Source organism: Bos indicus x Bos taurus, chromosome 18, assembly GCF_003369695.1.
Source record: "Bos indicus x Bos taurus breed Angus x Brahman F1 hybrid chromosome 18, Bos_hybrid_MaternalHap_v2.0, whole genome shotgun sequence".
Classification (NCBI taxonomy): Eukaryota; Metazoa; Chordata; class Mammalia; order Artiodactyla; family Bovidae; genus Bos; species Bos indicus x Bos taurus.
The window spans coordinates 3666207-3681535 of record NC_040093.1 but is presented as its reverse complement, the minus strand read 5'-3'; the positions used below and the strand labels follow the sequence as shown (position 1 = coordinate 3681535).

The 15329-nt window shown below is 51.8% G+C and overlaps 1 protein-coding gene across 2 annotated transcripts; it reads left to right on the top strand.

Moving 5' to 3' along the window:
* Positions 1–8753: 8753 nt before the first annotated feature.
* UBE2S (ubiquitin conjugating enzyme E2 S) lies at positions 8754–14998 on the top strand. 2 transcript variants are annotated; one of them, XM_027514756.1, is made up of 4 exons: positions 8754–9215; positions 11935–12082; positions 13511–13701; positions 14525–14998. In XM_027514756.1, the coding sequence occupies exons 1-4, from the start codon at positions 9186–9188 to the stop codon at positions 14852–14854; spliced, it is 699 nt and encodes a 232-aa protein (XP_027370557.1). In that variant the 5' UTR covers positions 8754–9185; the 3' UTR covers positions 14855–14998. The 2 variants fall into 2 exon arrangements, with proteins under 2 accessions (XP_027370557.1, XP_027370558.1); XM_027514757.1 differs by lacking the exon at positions 8754–9215 and adding an exon at positions 10820–11345 and having other exon boundaries at positions 14525–14996.
* Positions 14999–15329: the final 331 nt, after the last annotated feature.

Sequence of the window (15329 nt, the reverse complement as noted above, 5' to 3'; positions counted from 1 at the left end):
GACACCAGTCATGACAGATTAGGGCTCACCCCAATGATTTTCCCTGCAAAGACCCTATTTCCAAACAAGGTCATATTCACAGGTCCTGGAGGTTAGGACCTAAAACACTTTTTTTTTGGTGGGAGGAGGGGACAAAATTCAACCCATAACAGGATGTGTGACAGAATACAGTCTTAGTGTCAGTTTTTATGATAACCAGGAAGCATTTTCCACACCTCTCTCTTCCCGCCCAGTGCATTAACATATATGCATAGTGAAGACAGAACTGTCCCCTCCTTCTGTCTCAGGAGGTGCCCCGAAGGCAAGGTTTTATGAACTTTAGGACAGCCTACCCCAGGAGTATCTAAATGCTTGTTTATCAACTGCCAGCTCTCATTACATCAAAGCATGAGTTTGCTCGTCTCTCTGGGTCGTGTGTGCAGGGCATTCCAGTACCAGTTTTATCACTAAGAAAACCCCTTCCTCTCTAGTGCATTTAAGTGTTTGCGTCTCAAATATTAGATTTTATTCTGTATCAGTCAGGGTACTCCACAGAAACAGAACCAGTGTGTGTGTGTGTGTGTGTGTGTGTGTGTGTATGTGTGTACTTCTGTCAAGGAACTGGCCTGTGTGAGTGTGCATGCTCAGTCGCTTTAGCTGTGTTCAACTCTTTGCGACCCCAAGGACTATAGGCCATCAGGCTCCTCTGTCCATGGGATTCTCCAGGCAAGAATACTGGAGTGAGTTGCCATGCCCTCTTCCACGGGATCTTCCCTGACCCAGTGATTGAAACTGTGTGTCCTGCATCTCCTGTGGGGGCTGGCAAATTCAGTCTGTAAGGCACTTCAGAAACTCAGGCAGGTTTTCTAGGCTGCAGTCTTGAGGCAGGATTCATTCTGTTCCAGGAAACCTCAGTTTTTTGCTCTAAGGCCTTCGACTGATTGCATGTGGCCCATCGTATGATCTAGGATAACCTCCTTTACTCAAAGTCAGCTGACTGTAGATGTCTACAGAATACCTTCACAGCAATACCAGGGCTGTGTTTGAACCAACAACCAGGCACTGTCACCTGGCCAAGGTGACACATAAAACCTAACCATCCTGGCAGGGAAGGGCTAGCTGGGAGACAGAGTGTGATCTGCAGTTGAGAAAGACTCCTCCCCTTCCATGACATGTTCACCACCAGCTAGGTTTCACCTGCTTGGGTCCATTTGTTTGACTCTAGATTAATGGGAGGGGAAGGGAGTAATGCCTTCAAAACACTGATGTTGGGTCACTGGTAAAATGCCCCCATCTGGTCCATGTAAGGGTTGTTCGTCCATCTATTCTTTACGTTGGAGGCTTTGTCTACAGGTAATTGGAGGGTGGGGTGGAAGGAGAGGCAGGGTGGTGATGCACCGCATCTAAGTATGGGATCACTGAGCACTCAGAGGGTCTCCTCCTGGGCACAGACTAGGAAAGTACTTCCCTGCCTCCCAGACGTTATTCGACATGCCCGATATAAACAAACCCTGCTGCTTTAGCACCTGGGGCTGCTGTCACTGTGGGACACTGCAACCTATTCTGCTGAGGCACCTTGCCCGTGGAGAAGGGGGCTGGATGGCTGGGGGCTATTTGCTGCACTCTCCTGCGTTTGTATCTTACCTGCCTCCTGAGAGATCTGTATGCAGGTCAACAAGCAACAGTTAGAACTCAATATTGAACAACTGACTGGTTCCAAATTGGGAAAGGAGTATGTCAAGGTTGTATGTTGTCACCGTGCTTATTTAACTTCTATGCAGAGAGCATCATGCGAAATGCCAGGCTGAATGAAGCAGAAGCCAGAATCAAGGTTGTCAGGAGAAACATCAATATCCTCAGATACACAGATGACACCACCCTTATGGCTGAAAGTGAAGAGGAACTGAAGAGCCTCTTGATGAAAGCAAAAGAGGAGTGAAAAAGCTGGCTTAAAACTGAACATTCAGAAAATTAAGATCATGGAATCCGGTCCCATCACTTTACAGCAAATAGATGGGGAAACAATGGAAACAGTGACAGATTTTCTCTTCTTGGGCTCCAAAATCACTGCAGATGGTGACTGCAGCCATGAAATTAAAAGACGCTTACTCCTTGGAAGAAAAGCTATGACCAACCTAGACAGCATATTAAAAAGCAGAGACATTACTTTGCCAACAAAGGTCTGTCTAGTCAAGGCTATGGTTTTTCCAGTGGTCATGTATGGATGTGAGAGTTGGACTGTGAAGAAAGCTGAGCGCTGAAGAATTGATGCTTTTGAACTGTGGTGTTGGGGAAGACTCTTGAGTGTCCTTTGGATTGCAAGGAGATCCAACCAGTCCATCCTAAAGGAGATCAGTCCTGGGTGTTCATTGGAAGGACTGATGCTGAAGCTGAAACTCCAATACTTTGGCCACCTGATACGAAGAACTGACTCACTGGAAAAGACCCTGATGCTGGTAAAGATTGAAGGCAGAAGAAGGAGGTGGCAGAGGATGAGATGGTTGGATGGCATCACCGACTCCATGGACATGAGTTTGAGCAAGCTCCGGGAGTTGGTGATGGACAGGGAAGCCTGGCGTGCTGCAGTCCATGGGGTTGCAAAGAGTCAGACACGACTGAGCGACTGAACTGACTGACTTGCACTTGTGACTTTTTTGTAGTTGTGTAACCTGCCTTTGGGCTTTCCTGGTGGCTCAAATGGTAAAGAATCCACCTGCAATGCAGGAGACCAGGGCTCAATCCTCGGGAAGATCCCCTGGAGAAGGAAGGGAATGGCTACCCATCCTAGTGCCCTTGCCTGGAGAACATCATAGGAGAGGAGCCTGGCAGGCTACAGTCCATGGGGTCACAAAGAGTTGCTCACAACTGAGCAACTAACACTTTTACTTTTTTCAACCTAGTTTTTAAAAATACAGTTTAAATTTATTTTTTTAATTATTTACTTAAATTTTTTTTATATTTTCAAATTTAAAAAATGTTTAAATCTGAATGTCAACAGTGCCAACTTTGGCTGCCATTGCCCTCACTAAGGAGCTAGATGCCCAGGAGTGAGGGTGATATGGGAGACAGGAGTCTCATTCCCTTCCCATGCAGTTGTAATGCCAGGGCTTAAATGTTACCTATTTTTCATTCAATGTAGACTCTATGTGCCTGTCAACTATTTCACTTCTGTTAAGTCAACAAAGTAATCTGATCCACATGTCCCGTGCTTTGGTTGGGCAAGTCAAAGACAAGATCTGGCACAAGAGTTTTGCCTTTGTAACCTTACACTTGCTCAATTTGCAACTTCACTGTGTTGATTAAACAAAGTTCAGCCTCTGAGCAGGTATTCTTAACCTGCGTTTGACGGGGTAGGCTTGCGAACTTCTGATATCTATACCAGATGCTGTGTGCACGTGCCTTTTTTTCTTTTCATGTCTTTTTAACTTTATAAAGTTTCAAATGTACATGAATTACAAGAACAAGCCCAAGAATTCCTGTACAGCTTTTGTCAACTCACCAATTGTTAGCATTTCATTACACTGCTTTCCAGTTTTCTTCCCATATGAATATTTTTTAAGACAGTTGAGGGTGAGCAGCTCCTAAGGAACATTTCTGAAAAACACAGACATTCTCTTACAGAGTTACAGTACAGTTATCAAAAATCAAGGACTTAACATTGATGAAGTCCATGTTCAAGTTTCACCAACTGTCCCAATATTGTCCTTTGGAGCAATTCTCTTTTCAGCTCCTGGGAAAATCCCCCTAAACCCTGGGATTAGGTGTTGTAAGTAGTTATTGTGTCTCTCGAGACTTGAACAGCTTCTCAGTATCTTTCATGAGTTTTGGAGTCCAAGGAGCAGCATAATTTTTATTTCGGTCCCCACCAGTAGATATCTGGGGTTTTCCCATTTTCCACTATAATGCTTTGAGGAATATGTTTTTGCACGCCACATGGAGCATTTACGTAGTTTTCTCTGGGATGAGCTCCTAGGAGGGTGAACTTTTGGGTTGGAGGGAGGTGTGTTTTTAAGACTTGCTACATGATGCCAAGATGCAGTTCCTAAAGCCTTGCCAAGCCCATGTATGTGAGAATGCTCATTTGCTCCCACAGTCGCCAGCATCAGGCATTGTTCTATTTAATCTTGCAGCGCATCAGAGAAGTCAGTTTTACAGCCATTTAAGGAAGCCTCTGGCAGCTAAAGTACGTTTTTATCCAAGGCGAAGTCAATCCTGCAGTCTGGGGTTTTGGAGCAAGATGAGAGCCAGCCAACGCGGTTCACTGCCGCTGCCACTAGAGGGAGCACCTGATCCACTGCAGGCACTGTTGTCCAGTCACTAAGTAGGGTCTGACTCTGGGGCTCCATGGTCTGCAGCACTCCAGGCTTCCCTGTCCTTCACTATCTCCCTGAGTTTGCTCAGACTCATGTCCACTGAGTTGGTGATGCCATCCAACCATCTCATCCACTGTCATCACCCCCTTCTCCTCCTGCCCAGCATCAGGGTCTTTTCCAATGGTCAGCTCTTCACATCCGGTGGCCAAAGGAATCAGAGCTTCAGCTTCAGCATCAGTCTTTCCAATGACTATTCAGGGTTGATTTCCTTTAGGATTGACTGGTTTGATCTCTTTGCTGTCCAAAAGACTTTCAAGAGTCTTCTCCAGCACCACAATTCCAAAGCAGCAATTATGTGGCACTCAGCCTGGAGAATCCCAGGGACGGGGGAGCCTGCTAGGCTGCCGTCTATGGGGTCGCAGAGAGTCAGACACGACTGAAGTGACTTAGCAGCAGCAGCAGCCTTCTTTATGGTCCAACTCTCACGTACGTACATGACTACTAAAAAACCATAGCTTTGAGTATGGGGACCTTTAACAGCAAAGTGATATCTCTGCTTTTTAATATACTAAGTTCGTCATAGCTTTTCTTCCAAGGAGCAAGCATCTTTTAATTTCATGGCTGCAGTCACCATCCTGTGATTTTGGAGCCCACGAAAATAAAGTCTGTCACTGTTTCCACTGTTTCCCAACCTATTTGCCATGAAGTGATGGGACCAGATGCCATGATCTTAGTTTTTTGAATGTTGAGTTTTTAAAGCCAGCTCTTTCACTCTCCTCTTTCACCCTTATCAAGAGGCTCTTTAGTTCCTCTTTGCTTTCTGCCCATTAGAGTGGTATCATCTGTATCTCTGAGGTTGTTGATACTTCTCCAGGCTGATGCTTGTGATTCCCCCAGCGTGGCATTTCACATGATGTACTCTATATATAAATTCAATAAGCAAGGTGACAATATACAGCTTTGACATACTCTTTTCCCAATGTTTTCCCAATTTTGAACCAGTCCGTTGTTCTGTGTTCAGTTCTAATTGTTGCTTCTTGACCTGCATACAGGTTTCTCAGGAGACAGGTAAGGTCGTCTGGTATTCCCATCTCTTTAAGAATTTACCAGTATTGTAAATTGGTAAATATGGTAAATATGACTGTGTTCATATTTACCAATTAACTAGCTCTGACCACTGAAGAGAGTTCTAAGTTCTGCTCAGGGACACAGAGGAAAGTGGTTCTTGTTAATCACCTACCACAGCCCCTACAGATGACATGTTTTAAAATATTAAGGCCACTAAGGGGCAAAGAACTTGTCAGCAACCACAGACCATGGACTCAGTAATAAATATGGAGGCATTTACCCATGAAAAGATGCTCAGCCTCACTGAGAAGAAAGGGAACACAGGAGAAAGACAAGGCACCTCTGTCTTTCCATGACTGACACACATTTCAGAGACTGCTGATGCTTGGTCTCATTTCTGCATCAGGACATTGACATTGGCAGCCTCCTCTGCCTGGAACAGTCTTTCTCCTCTGGATATTCACAAAACTTGTTCCCTCACTTCCTTTAAATGTTTATGGAAATGTTTCCTTCTCAATAAAGGTCTACCCTGACTCCCCTAATCTAAAAATTCTCCCCCTTCCTCTCCCCCTAGTGTTCCTGAACCATCTTGCCTTAGCTGCTCTAATTTTTTTTTTTTTTTAGCTGCTCTAATTTTTATAGTAATTATCTTTTTGTACCACCAACTTTTCTTACCAACTAGCCTGGGACTTTCCCAGTGTTAGCACTAAAGTTCGGCATTGTGGGCAACCTGGACAGTTGGCCACCCTAGGTTTAGTGCTTACTGTTTATCATCTGTCTCCCCACACAATGGATGCCCCAGGAAGGTGGTGCCTTGCTTCCTGTCTTGGTCACTGATGTATCCCAAGCACACAGAACAGAGCCTGGCAGACAGCTAGCTATAAATAAATACTTGAATGAAGGGACCAGATCCCAGTGGTGGGGATCCAAATAAGGAGAGCCCTGCCAAGGGCTACTTGGCAGAACTTCAGACACTTGTGCTCTTTGAGCCTGCAATTCCACTTCTAGGAACTTCCCCTTCAGGAAAGCTCACAGCTTTGCCTGAGGATGCTCACTGCAGCTCCTAACCACACACTAGACCAGCGTAAACACCCATTAGCTGGAGAATGCTAGAAACTCCTAGGTTCTTATGGAGGATCACAGTGCACGCTGCTGAGGAAGGATATGTGGGAATGTAAATGTGCAAGTAGTGTGGGGAGGAAGACACAAGATATTCACAGCAGGTACGTGAGGTGTCGTGAATCGGAACGTGAAAGGGGAAGGAGGGCTAGAGCTGTGCTTCCTTCTTTCACTGCAGTCACTGTGAATTTCCCTCCAAACATGTATTTCTTCCATGAATTAATACATATGAACAGAAGAAATGAAGGTTCATTTCTAAAGCTACAAATTTGGGTTTCACTGAGCAAAAGTTGTTTCTGGGCCTTCAGCACTTAGCAAAGGAAGGACACCCCTCTCCCAGCCCATCTCCTGCCCATCCATCTCCCAAACTAACTCAAAAGGCCCCATCACTAGGCCACCTCCGGAGTCCTTCTCAGATCTGCCCACTTTTCTCCCACCATGGCTATGGCCACCACCCTAGCCCAAGCCACAACCAACTTCCTGTTGAAGTTTTGCTTCCACTCTGGGCCCTCCAGTCAAGTCTCTAACCAGCAGCCTTGAGCTAGAATCACAACAAATCCATTCACGTCTCCAGGTCAGAATTCCTCACTGGCTCCCTAGGGCCCTACCTACCATGCCCACCTCTCCCAGCCCAGCACATTTCTCCAATCAGACCTTTCTTTCCCCACTCCTCTGCCCTTCTCTCAGTTCCTCCCATCTCAGGGTTTTCAAAAAATTCTTTTTAGAAAATAACAGCTTTATTGAGATATAACTCACACACCATACGGAAAACTTTACCAATTTAAAGTGTTTTGGTATACTCACAGAATCACACATCTATGCCATCACCACAGTCAAGTTTAGAGTATTTTCATTGTCCCCAAATTTACCCATTAGACATCACTTTCCCATCCCCCAACCCTAGACAATCACTCATCTACTTTCTGTTTGCATGGATTCAACTGTTTTGAACATTACATATAAATGGAATCACACAAATGCAGTCCTTTGTAACCAGCTTTTTCCCTTAGCAGTGTTTTGGAGGTTTGTCCATTCGTAGTAGGTAACAGTACTTCATTCCTTTCTATGGCTGTATTGATGTGACATTGTGAGTATACACCACATTTAGTTTACCCATTCCCCAGGAGTTGAATATGTCGGTTATTTCCATCTTTTGGGTATTACAAACAATATGATATGCATATCTGCACAGCTATGAATATCTGTGTATGACTTTCTGTGTAGACATGTTTCTGTTTCTCTGGGGTACGTACCTAGCTGTGGAATTGCTGGGTCATAGGGTAACTCTAGGTTTAACCCTTTGATGAACTGCCATACTGTTTGCCAAAGCAGCTACACCATTTTTCATTCCCACTAGCTGTGCGAGGGTTCCAATTTTTCCACATCTTTCCCAACACCTATTATCTCACTTTTTGCTTACAGCCACCCTGGCGGTGTGAGATGATATCTTATTGTGGTTTTGATTCTCCTTTCCCTGATAGCTGATGACACTGAGCATCTTGTCATGTGCTTACTGGCCATTTATATATCTTTGATCAGCAGCACTGTCTCTTCTCAGGGTTATTCCAACAGCCTCTTCTCTGGCCTCCCTGCCTCTGCCCACATCCCCATGAGCATCCCCCTTCATCCTCTTCTCCACCCAGCAGTCATAGTGAGACCACAGCAGTCCTCTGCTCAAAATCTGGCAGTGGCTCCCTATTCCCTCAGAGACAAGACCACAGTCCTAATCACCGCCTTCAAGGTCCTGCATGATACCCCCTCCCCAACTCCATCCACACATACATTTCTCTGACCTCATCTCCCCATACTCTCCCCTTGCCCACTCCATTCTAACCACACTGGCCTCCTTGTAGTTCCTCAAGTGTGCGAGACCTCTGCCCCAGCTGTTTCAACTGCCCAAATACAGCTTCCTGATAAGCACATAGCTCGTTTCCCCACTTCCTTCAAACTTGTGTTCACATGACACCTGAGTGGCAAGGTTTCCCTGGCCACCTGGCTTAAAATTCATTCCAGCTGGCATCCCACAATCTGGCACCCCCACCCGAATTCCTCCCCCCTTGCTCCACTTTTCTCTTTTTCCACAGCACTCGCTCCCTTCTAAACTACCATGTATTTTACTTATTACCTTTTGCTTCTGTGTCTATTTTCCTTACCACAGGAAACCCCAAATAAGGCAAAGATCATGAAAAGTTCTTAGCAGAGATGGGGCCTGTTGGAATTTCAGGTGTCGGTAAAGGGCAGCCTCCCTGAGGACCGGCCCCAGCCACTACCTGTTGCTGTCAACAAAGGCTGACTGGGACACAGCAGCTCCCTTCATCTGCACATCCACTGACTGCTCTGGCTAGGGCAGCAGAAGAGAGTCGGTTGGGACAGAGATGGGTGGCCTGCAGAATCAAAAACCATTACTGAGAAGATTCACTGAGCCCAATTTTAAGGCTGCGGGCAATTCCTTCCTTCTCCCTCAGGGCCTGTCCACGTCAGGCATCCCCAGCACTCCCACTCGCCCTGCCACCAACGTGCTCGCCGGCCCGTCTGCTCCCGCCCACGGCCCATCAAAGCGTCCAATGGCTCCCCAGGGCCTGAACGCTTCAACACACCGCCCACTCAGCCTCACCGGCTTCCCGGTGGTGCCCCAAACACACCACGCGTGATCCCCTCGCCTCGCCTTTGTTCGGGTTGTTCCTTTTTCTGAAGAGCTTTTGCCATATGGAGCCCAGGCAATTCTTCCTCCGACAGGTCAGTGAGAAGCCCCAGCCCTCTCTCCCTGCACCCCAGGCCCTGACTGATCCGATCTGTCTTTATCACTCGCTGACGTGATAGGATATACTTACTTGTTTACTGTCTGGCTTCCCCACGAGGTTGTCAGCACCCTGAGCACAGGGATTTTGTCCCTTTTACTCTCAGCTGTATCCCCAAAGCATCCTGCCTGCCACAGGGCTGTTGCTGTTTAGTCACTAAGTCTTGTCCAACTCTGCAACCTCAAGGACCATAGCCCGCCAGGCTCCTCTGCCTATGGGATTGTCCAGACAAGAATACTGGAGTGAATAGCCATGTCCTTCTCCAGGTGATCTTCCTAACCCAGGGCTCAAAGGGGAGTCTTTTGCATTTACAGGCAGGTTCCTTACCACTGAGTCACCAAGGAAGGTGCTCAAAAAACCAAAGCATACTGAATAACTGCCAGTGTCCAGAGAGGAACCTCATAACATCCACCTGACCGGGTTGTTTCCAGGGTTCAATGAGATCAGACACGCAAATAAACTACAACAGTGCCCCGGCCAGCAAGCATGAGTTAGTAACCATCACTCTCATGAGCACCAGCAGTCCTTGTCTGTCGGGTGGACTCCGGAGCTACAGATCAGTCTGACCCCCAACTCCGCCTCGTCCAAGTCGGGGGGCCCTGGGCAAGTCACTAGAACCCCCCTTCCGTCAGAGTCCTTGCGTGTTAACTGGGCCGGACTTAAGGTGAGGCGTGGGGGGCGCACGAGTGCCGTCAACCCGCCACACACTAGTTCTGGCTAGGGCGGTGGGCGTCTCTGCATGTTTCTGCCGCAGTTCCAGAAGCTAGGGCCCCACTTGGGGTCTTGTAGGGACCCTCTCTAGAGGGTCTGAGAGACCTTGCTGGAGGCGCTGGGTCACACAGTAGCCGAGGAGGCGGGTCAACTCCCGGGGGTCCTGCTGTCAGGGCGCCGATACGTGGCCGCCCGGGGCATGCAGGGCCGGGTCCCCAAACAGGGAAAGGAGTCCTGACGAGGCCTGGCTGGCGGAAGAACGGGGTCAGTCACAGGTAAGGCCTGGCCCTCAGCAAGGCCTGAAGGCTCTTCCTTCTTTATTAGACACCGTCCTCACAGGAGACTGAGGCCCTGCCGGGGCCAGAGGTCACACATCGGAGGGCAAGGCTTCTAAGCCTTCAGCGCCGGGCTGACTGGCCTTGGAACCTCCGCTACACAGCACGCAGGTCACACGTCATTCCACCACAAAATGGCGCCTCGAAGAAAAACGTACCGCGACGGCCAGCGCCCACCCCCACGACGGGCTGAGGAAGGGGCGCGAGTGTCCGCGAGCTTATTTGCATACACAAAACCAACGAACTTCATTGGCTGTGAGAGCCTGGGTCCGCGCTAGGCAGATCCCCCATTGGTCATTTCCTTTTCTCCGCCCCTCTGGTACCGCCTTCTATGTCAAGGATTGGCCCGCGCGTGTCTCGTGACGCCACTCCACGACTGCGCGTCCCTATTGGTCGGAGTGCCTTCTATCATCCTTTTAAACCCCGCGAGTCCCACCTCCTTTCGCCCTGCCCAGGTTCCACGGCCGACCGTTAGTCGCGTGCGCGATTTCTGGGCGTCAGGGCGCGCGCGTACGCAGGCGTCTCATTCAAACGGCCCAATCAGCGCTCGCGTCGCCCTTTACGTCCTCTTCCTTTCTGCTTCCCCCTTCTCCACCGCTCCATTCTCCCGGATCCCCTCCCGGACCCCTCCGCGCCCCGAGTGGCCGGCCCGCCGCGCGCCCCCTCTCCAACTTCTGCCTGCAGTTTGCAGGAAGGGAGCGAGCCCGTCGAACGCCGAAGACCGTGCGCGCTGACGTCACGGGTCGAGGCGCCGCGAGAGGGGCCCCTGAGGGGGCGTGGCCTGTAGGCGGATATAAAAGGGTGCCCGTGCGCGCGCGGCCGGCTTACTGCGGCCGGTCACTGGGACGGGTGGAGCTGCTGTACGGTTTGCGGCGGACGTCGGAGGCTGCGAGAAGCAGAGCGGGGCCGCCGGGGCCTCGTTAGGGCCGCAGCGACAGCAGTTGGGCCCCCCGCCCCGGCAGGCGGCCGGAGAGCGCGGGAAGGGGGTCGGGGGGACCCGCCCCCGGCCGGCTGCAGTCATGGTGAGTGCGGCGCCCAGGCCCGGGAAGGGTGGGCGAGGTACCCCCCCCCCCGCCCCCGTAGAGGAAGAGGCGTGGTCTCAGGACCCTCTCGCGGGCGGTTTGAGGGGTTGAGAGCTCACCTGGATGTCCGAAGCCCGAGTTGGGCCCAGGGGCCTTCCTGTAGGCGGGGCGGAGGGAAAGGCCCGGCCGAGTCCCGGGGAGGGCTCCGGCCTTTTGGGCAGGCCTGTGGGTCTTCCGGGAACAACAACACTCTGCGGCCGTCTCCAGGACCGATCTGGGGTTTCCAGGGTGGTCTTAACAAGATTAGATGGGGGAAAGGGACCTAGGTAGGCCTGGGGCTTACCTAGAATCATTGGGAAGCCTGTACGGAGCTACGAACAGGCTTCGGGGGCTTGTGGGGGAGGTGGAGTCGTCCGCAGGAGCTCGGAGATGCGCCCCATTTCTAGTGGGTTATCCTGGGACTGTCGCTTGAAGCTTCCTGGGTTGGGGGTTCCGGGAGCTCGGGGTGATTGATTGACAGCCCCGGATCCTGCAGGAGGCTCCACGCCCTGGCTCTGCCCGTGGCTCACCCGCTTGTCTCCATACTTAGAACTCCAACGTGGAGAACCTGCCCCCCCACATCATCCGCCTGGTGTACAAGGAGGTGACGACGCTGACCGCTGACCCACCTGATGGCATCAAGGTCTTTCCCAACGAGGAAGACCTTACCGACCTGCAGGTCACCATTGAGGGCCCTGGTGAGTGTGGGAACGATAGGGAGGAGTGCGCTTCCTAGTCCTAGTCACCCTAGAGCCAGGATAGGAGGCTCCCACTCTTAAGTGAATTTCCAGACCCTGGGGACGCAAGGGTGGGCAGGACAGGCACACCTGTTACATGTGTTCCTGGTGTGCAGGGCTGGACAGTGAGAGTGACAAATAATTGTGTACTGTCTCCCCATTAAATGTTGGTGAGAAAAAACTCTGGGGGCCAAGAGAGCATGTAATGGGTCCTTAGCTTGGCTTTGGGTGTTTCCTCCATCCTGAAGTTGGGTAGGAGTTCCATGGGATTGGGAGGAGGATGCCAGGTGGGGAGAAGTGTCAGCAAAGGCCGGGAGGGCGGGTTGGACCATCTCAGATTCCTTCCTGTCGGCACTGTCTGGGGCTCTGGGGACCAAGCAGAGAATAAGCCAGATACAGGCTTGGGGGAGATAATAACCAAACCACTACAGGCAATTGTTTGATCTTGTAGGTTGGTTTAGCATGTTACTTCACGTGCACTACATTTAGGTTATTGAATTTTTACGATTTAAATGAAGAGCATGTAATGAAAAGACTTAGTCTGGAATCAGGTTTGTGGGCAGAGGGTCAGGGAAGGCTTTCTGAGATGGTGAGAAGGTGATTCACCCCATCCTGATGCGGGCTCAGCAGGAGGTGAGGATCCCAAAAGGCCTTTGGCAGTCTTGGGGTGTATTAGATATTTTATAAGAACAGAAAATAAAGGGCTGGTGAAGCTTACAGGAAACAGATCTTTTAGGGTCTGTAGGTCTCTTCAAAGAGTTTAGAAAGGAAGCCCTTGGGTTTAAAGCAGGACTTCATTGTGACTTCAGTGGGGCTTTGGGTGGGGTTGCAGGCTGGAGGCTGACATCCATCAGGTGAGCAAAGTGGTTCTGCTGAACTTGAGGGGGGGCTCAGATTTATGGGGGGAACTGGATGGGTTGGACGTGGGGTCTGGAGCACCAAGAACAGCCCTGGGAATGGCTCCCATGGGTTTTTTACCTTATCAGGAGGGTGAATGAGAGGGCTGTTTGCTGCAGCAGGGAGACCTTGGAGTGTACAGAACTGTCCTGAGTCTTGCCTGAGAGACTTCCAAACAGATGTTTTTCTGGGGGACTGAGGGGGCATATATGTCTGTGCCACTTGGGAATGGTGTGCTGTGGCTTCAGTGGGGACTGAGGAGCCTCCGTGGGTGGGGACCACCAGTTGGGTTAGCTCTGAGCTGGGGGGTGGCGGGGTGGGGGCGGGGGTGGTCTGCAGGCCCCTGGGAACCTAGCCCTGTTCTCTCAAGAGTTCCCAGTCTGAGGAAGGAAACAAGAGGGGCACTTGCCTCACCAATAGACTGGGGAGGCTGGGTTTTGGGGGTGCCTGGAAGACCTGAGCCTCCTGATGCGTCCCCTCCTTGCATTCCAGAGGGGACCCCGTATGCCGGAGGCCTCTTCCGCATGAAACTCCTGCTGGGGAAGGACTTTCCGGCCTCCCCACCCAAGGGCTACTTCCTGACGAAGATCTTCCACCCGAATGTGGGCGCCAATGGCGAGATCTGCGTCAATGTGCTCAAGAGGGACTGGACCGCTGAGCTGGGCATCCGGCACGTGCTTCTGGTGAGTTCTGCTGCACCCTGACTGCCTCCTGGCCGGCCCAGTCACGTCCAAGCCACAGAGCCTTGTTCCTCTTTAAAGCAATCAATGCTGAAGTGGTGGGGGCCTCCACATGAGAGTCCAGGTTTCCAGCTTTTGTAGAAGGGTAGGCAGCGCCCAGGGAGCTCTGCCACGGGGCGGGCGAGGGATTTGTGTGGGGATAGTTTTCTGGCAGGTGTGGGCCGAGCGTCTGGTTGGAGAGCCTTTCCGACACCGAACAGCTAGTGCAACCATCAGCGCTATAATCCGGCTGTTTCTCACTCAGGAGTGGCTCTGTGCCACCCCGGGACGTCTTTAATTGTCCCTTCTGGGGTGTTCCACGCTTAGTGGGTGGGCGCTGGGGAGCTGCTGCCCCTCCCGCCACAGGCCTGCCCCTTGGAGAGCCATGCCCGCCCGCCCCCCAGGTGGGGCCCCAGGGTCCCTGTGGGCCCCTTAGAGCATGGAGGTCACCTGGTGCCTCTCCCCACCTGCCTCACAAGGTAAAAGTTTTTTAAAAAGCTGAATTTCTAATGAGCCCCTGGGGCAAACAGTAGGGAGGACAGGGAGTTGGGGTTTCCTGCAGGGCACCGGGAGGGTTGAACACCAGGATAAACTGACCCCAGACCTGTTCCTCCTCTCCCTGGAGTGTTGGTAGGGGCTGCCAGAGAGACTGCGGGTGAGCTCACTGAGTACCCGCATGCCCACCGGGTGGTGAGTGTGGTCTGCCAGGCCAGAGCACCGCAGGCGAGGCAGTGTGGGATCTGAGAGGCTGGGGGGCGGGCCCCTGACCCCGGCCCTCTCCCCACAGACCATCAAGTGCCTGCTGATCCACCCCAACCCCGAGTCGGCCCTCAACGAGGAGGCGGGCCGCCTGCTGCTGGAGAACTACGAGGAGTACGCAGCCCGCGCGCGCCTGCTCACTGAGATCCACGGCGGCGCCGGCGGGCCCAGCGGTGGGAGGCCCGAGCCCGGCCGGGCCACTGCCAGTGGGGCGGCGGCCTCCACTGCTGACCCCACAGCCCCTGGGGGCCCAGCAGGGGCTGAGGGGCCCATGGCCAAGAAGCACGCGGGCGAGCGCGACAAGAAGCTGGCAGCCAAGAAAAAGACGGACAAGAAGCGGGCACTGCGGCGCCTGTAGTGGGCTCTCTCCCCTCCCTTCTTACCTGACCCGACTCTGTCTCTAAGTTATTTAAATTATGGCTGGGGTGGGGGAGGGCACGAGGGCACTGGGACCTGGATTTGTTTTTCTAAATAAAGTTGGAAAAGCAGCTCTGCACCTCCACCGCCTGGGCTGTGAGCAGCGGCACCCTGGCCCGTCTTGGGTGCAGTGGTCGGTGGGGCCTGGTCCCGATCACTCCTGACCTCGTCTTGAAACAGGCACAGCGGACTGGTGGGGTCTGGCCAGGCGGCAGGTGCGGGCCCCATGTGTCTGCCCTGCCCTGGGTTCTTGGTCCAGCTCTGGCTGCAGAGTGTGCTCCCGGGGGCCTCTGACTCTCTTGCCAGGCCTCATGACACTGGTCTCGTGGTGGGCGGGTCGCTGCTCAGGTCTCAAGTGAAGCTGACTAGGCCCGCTCCTTTCTCCAGGGTTGTGGGCCTGGGGCTGTCCTCAGCTG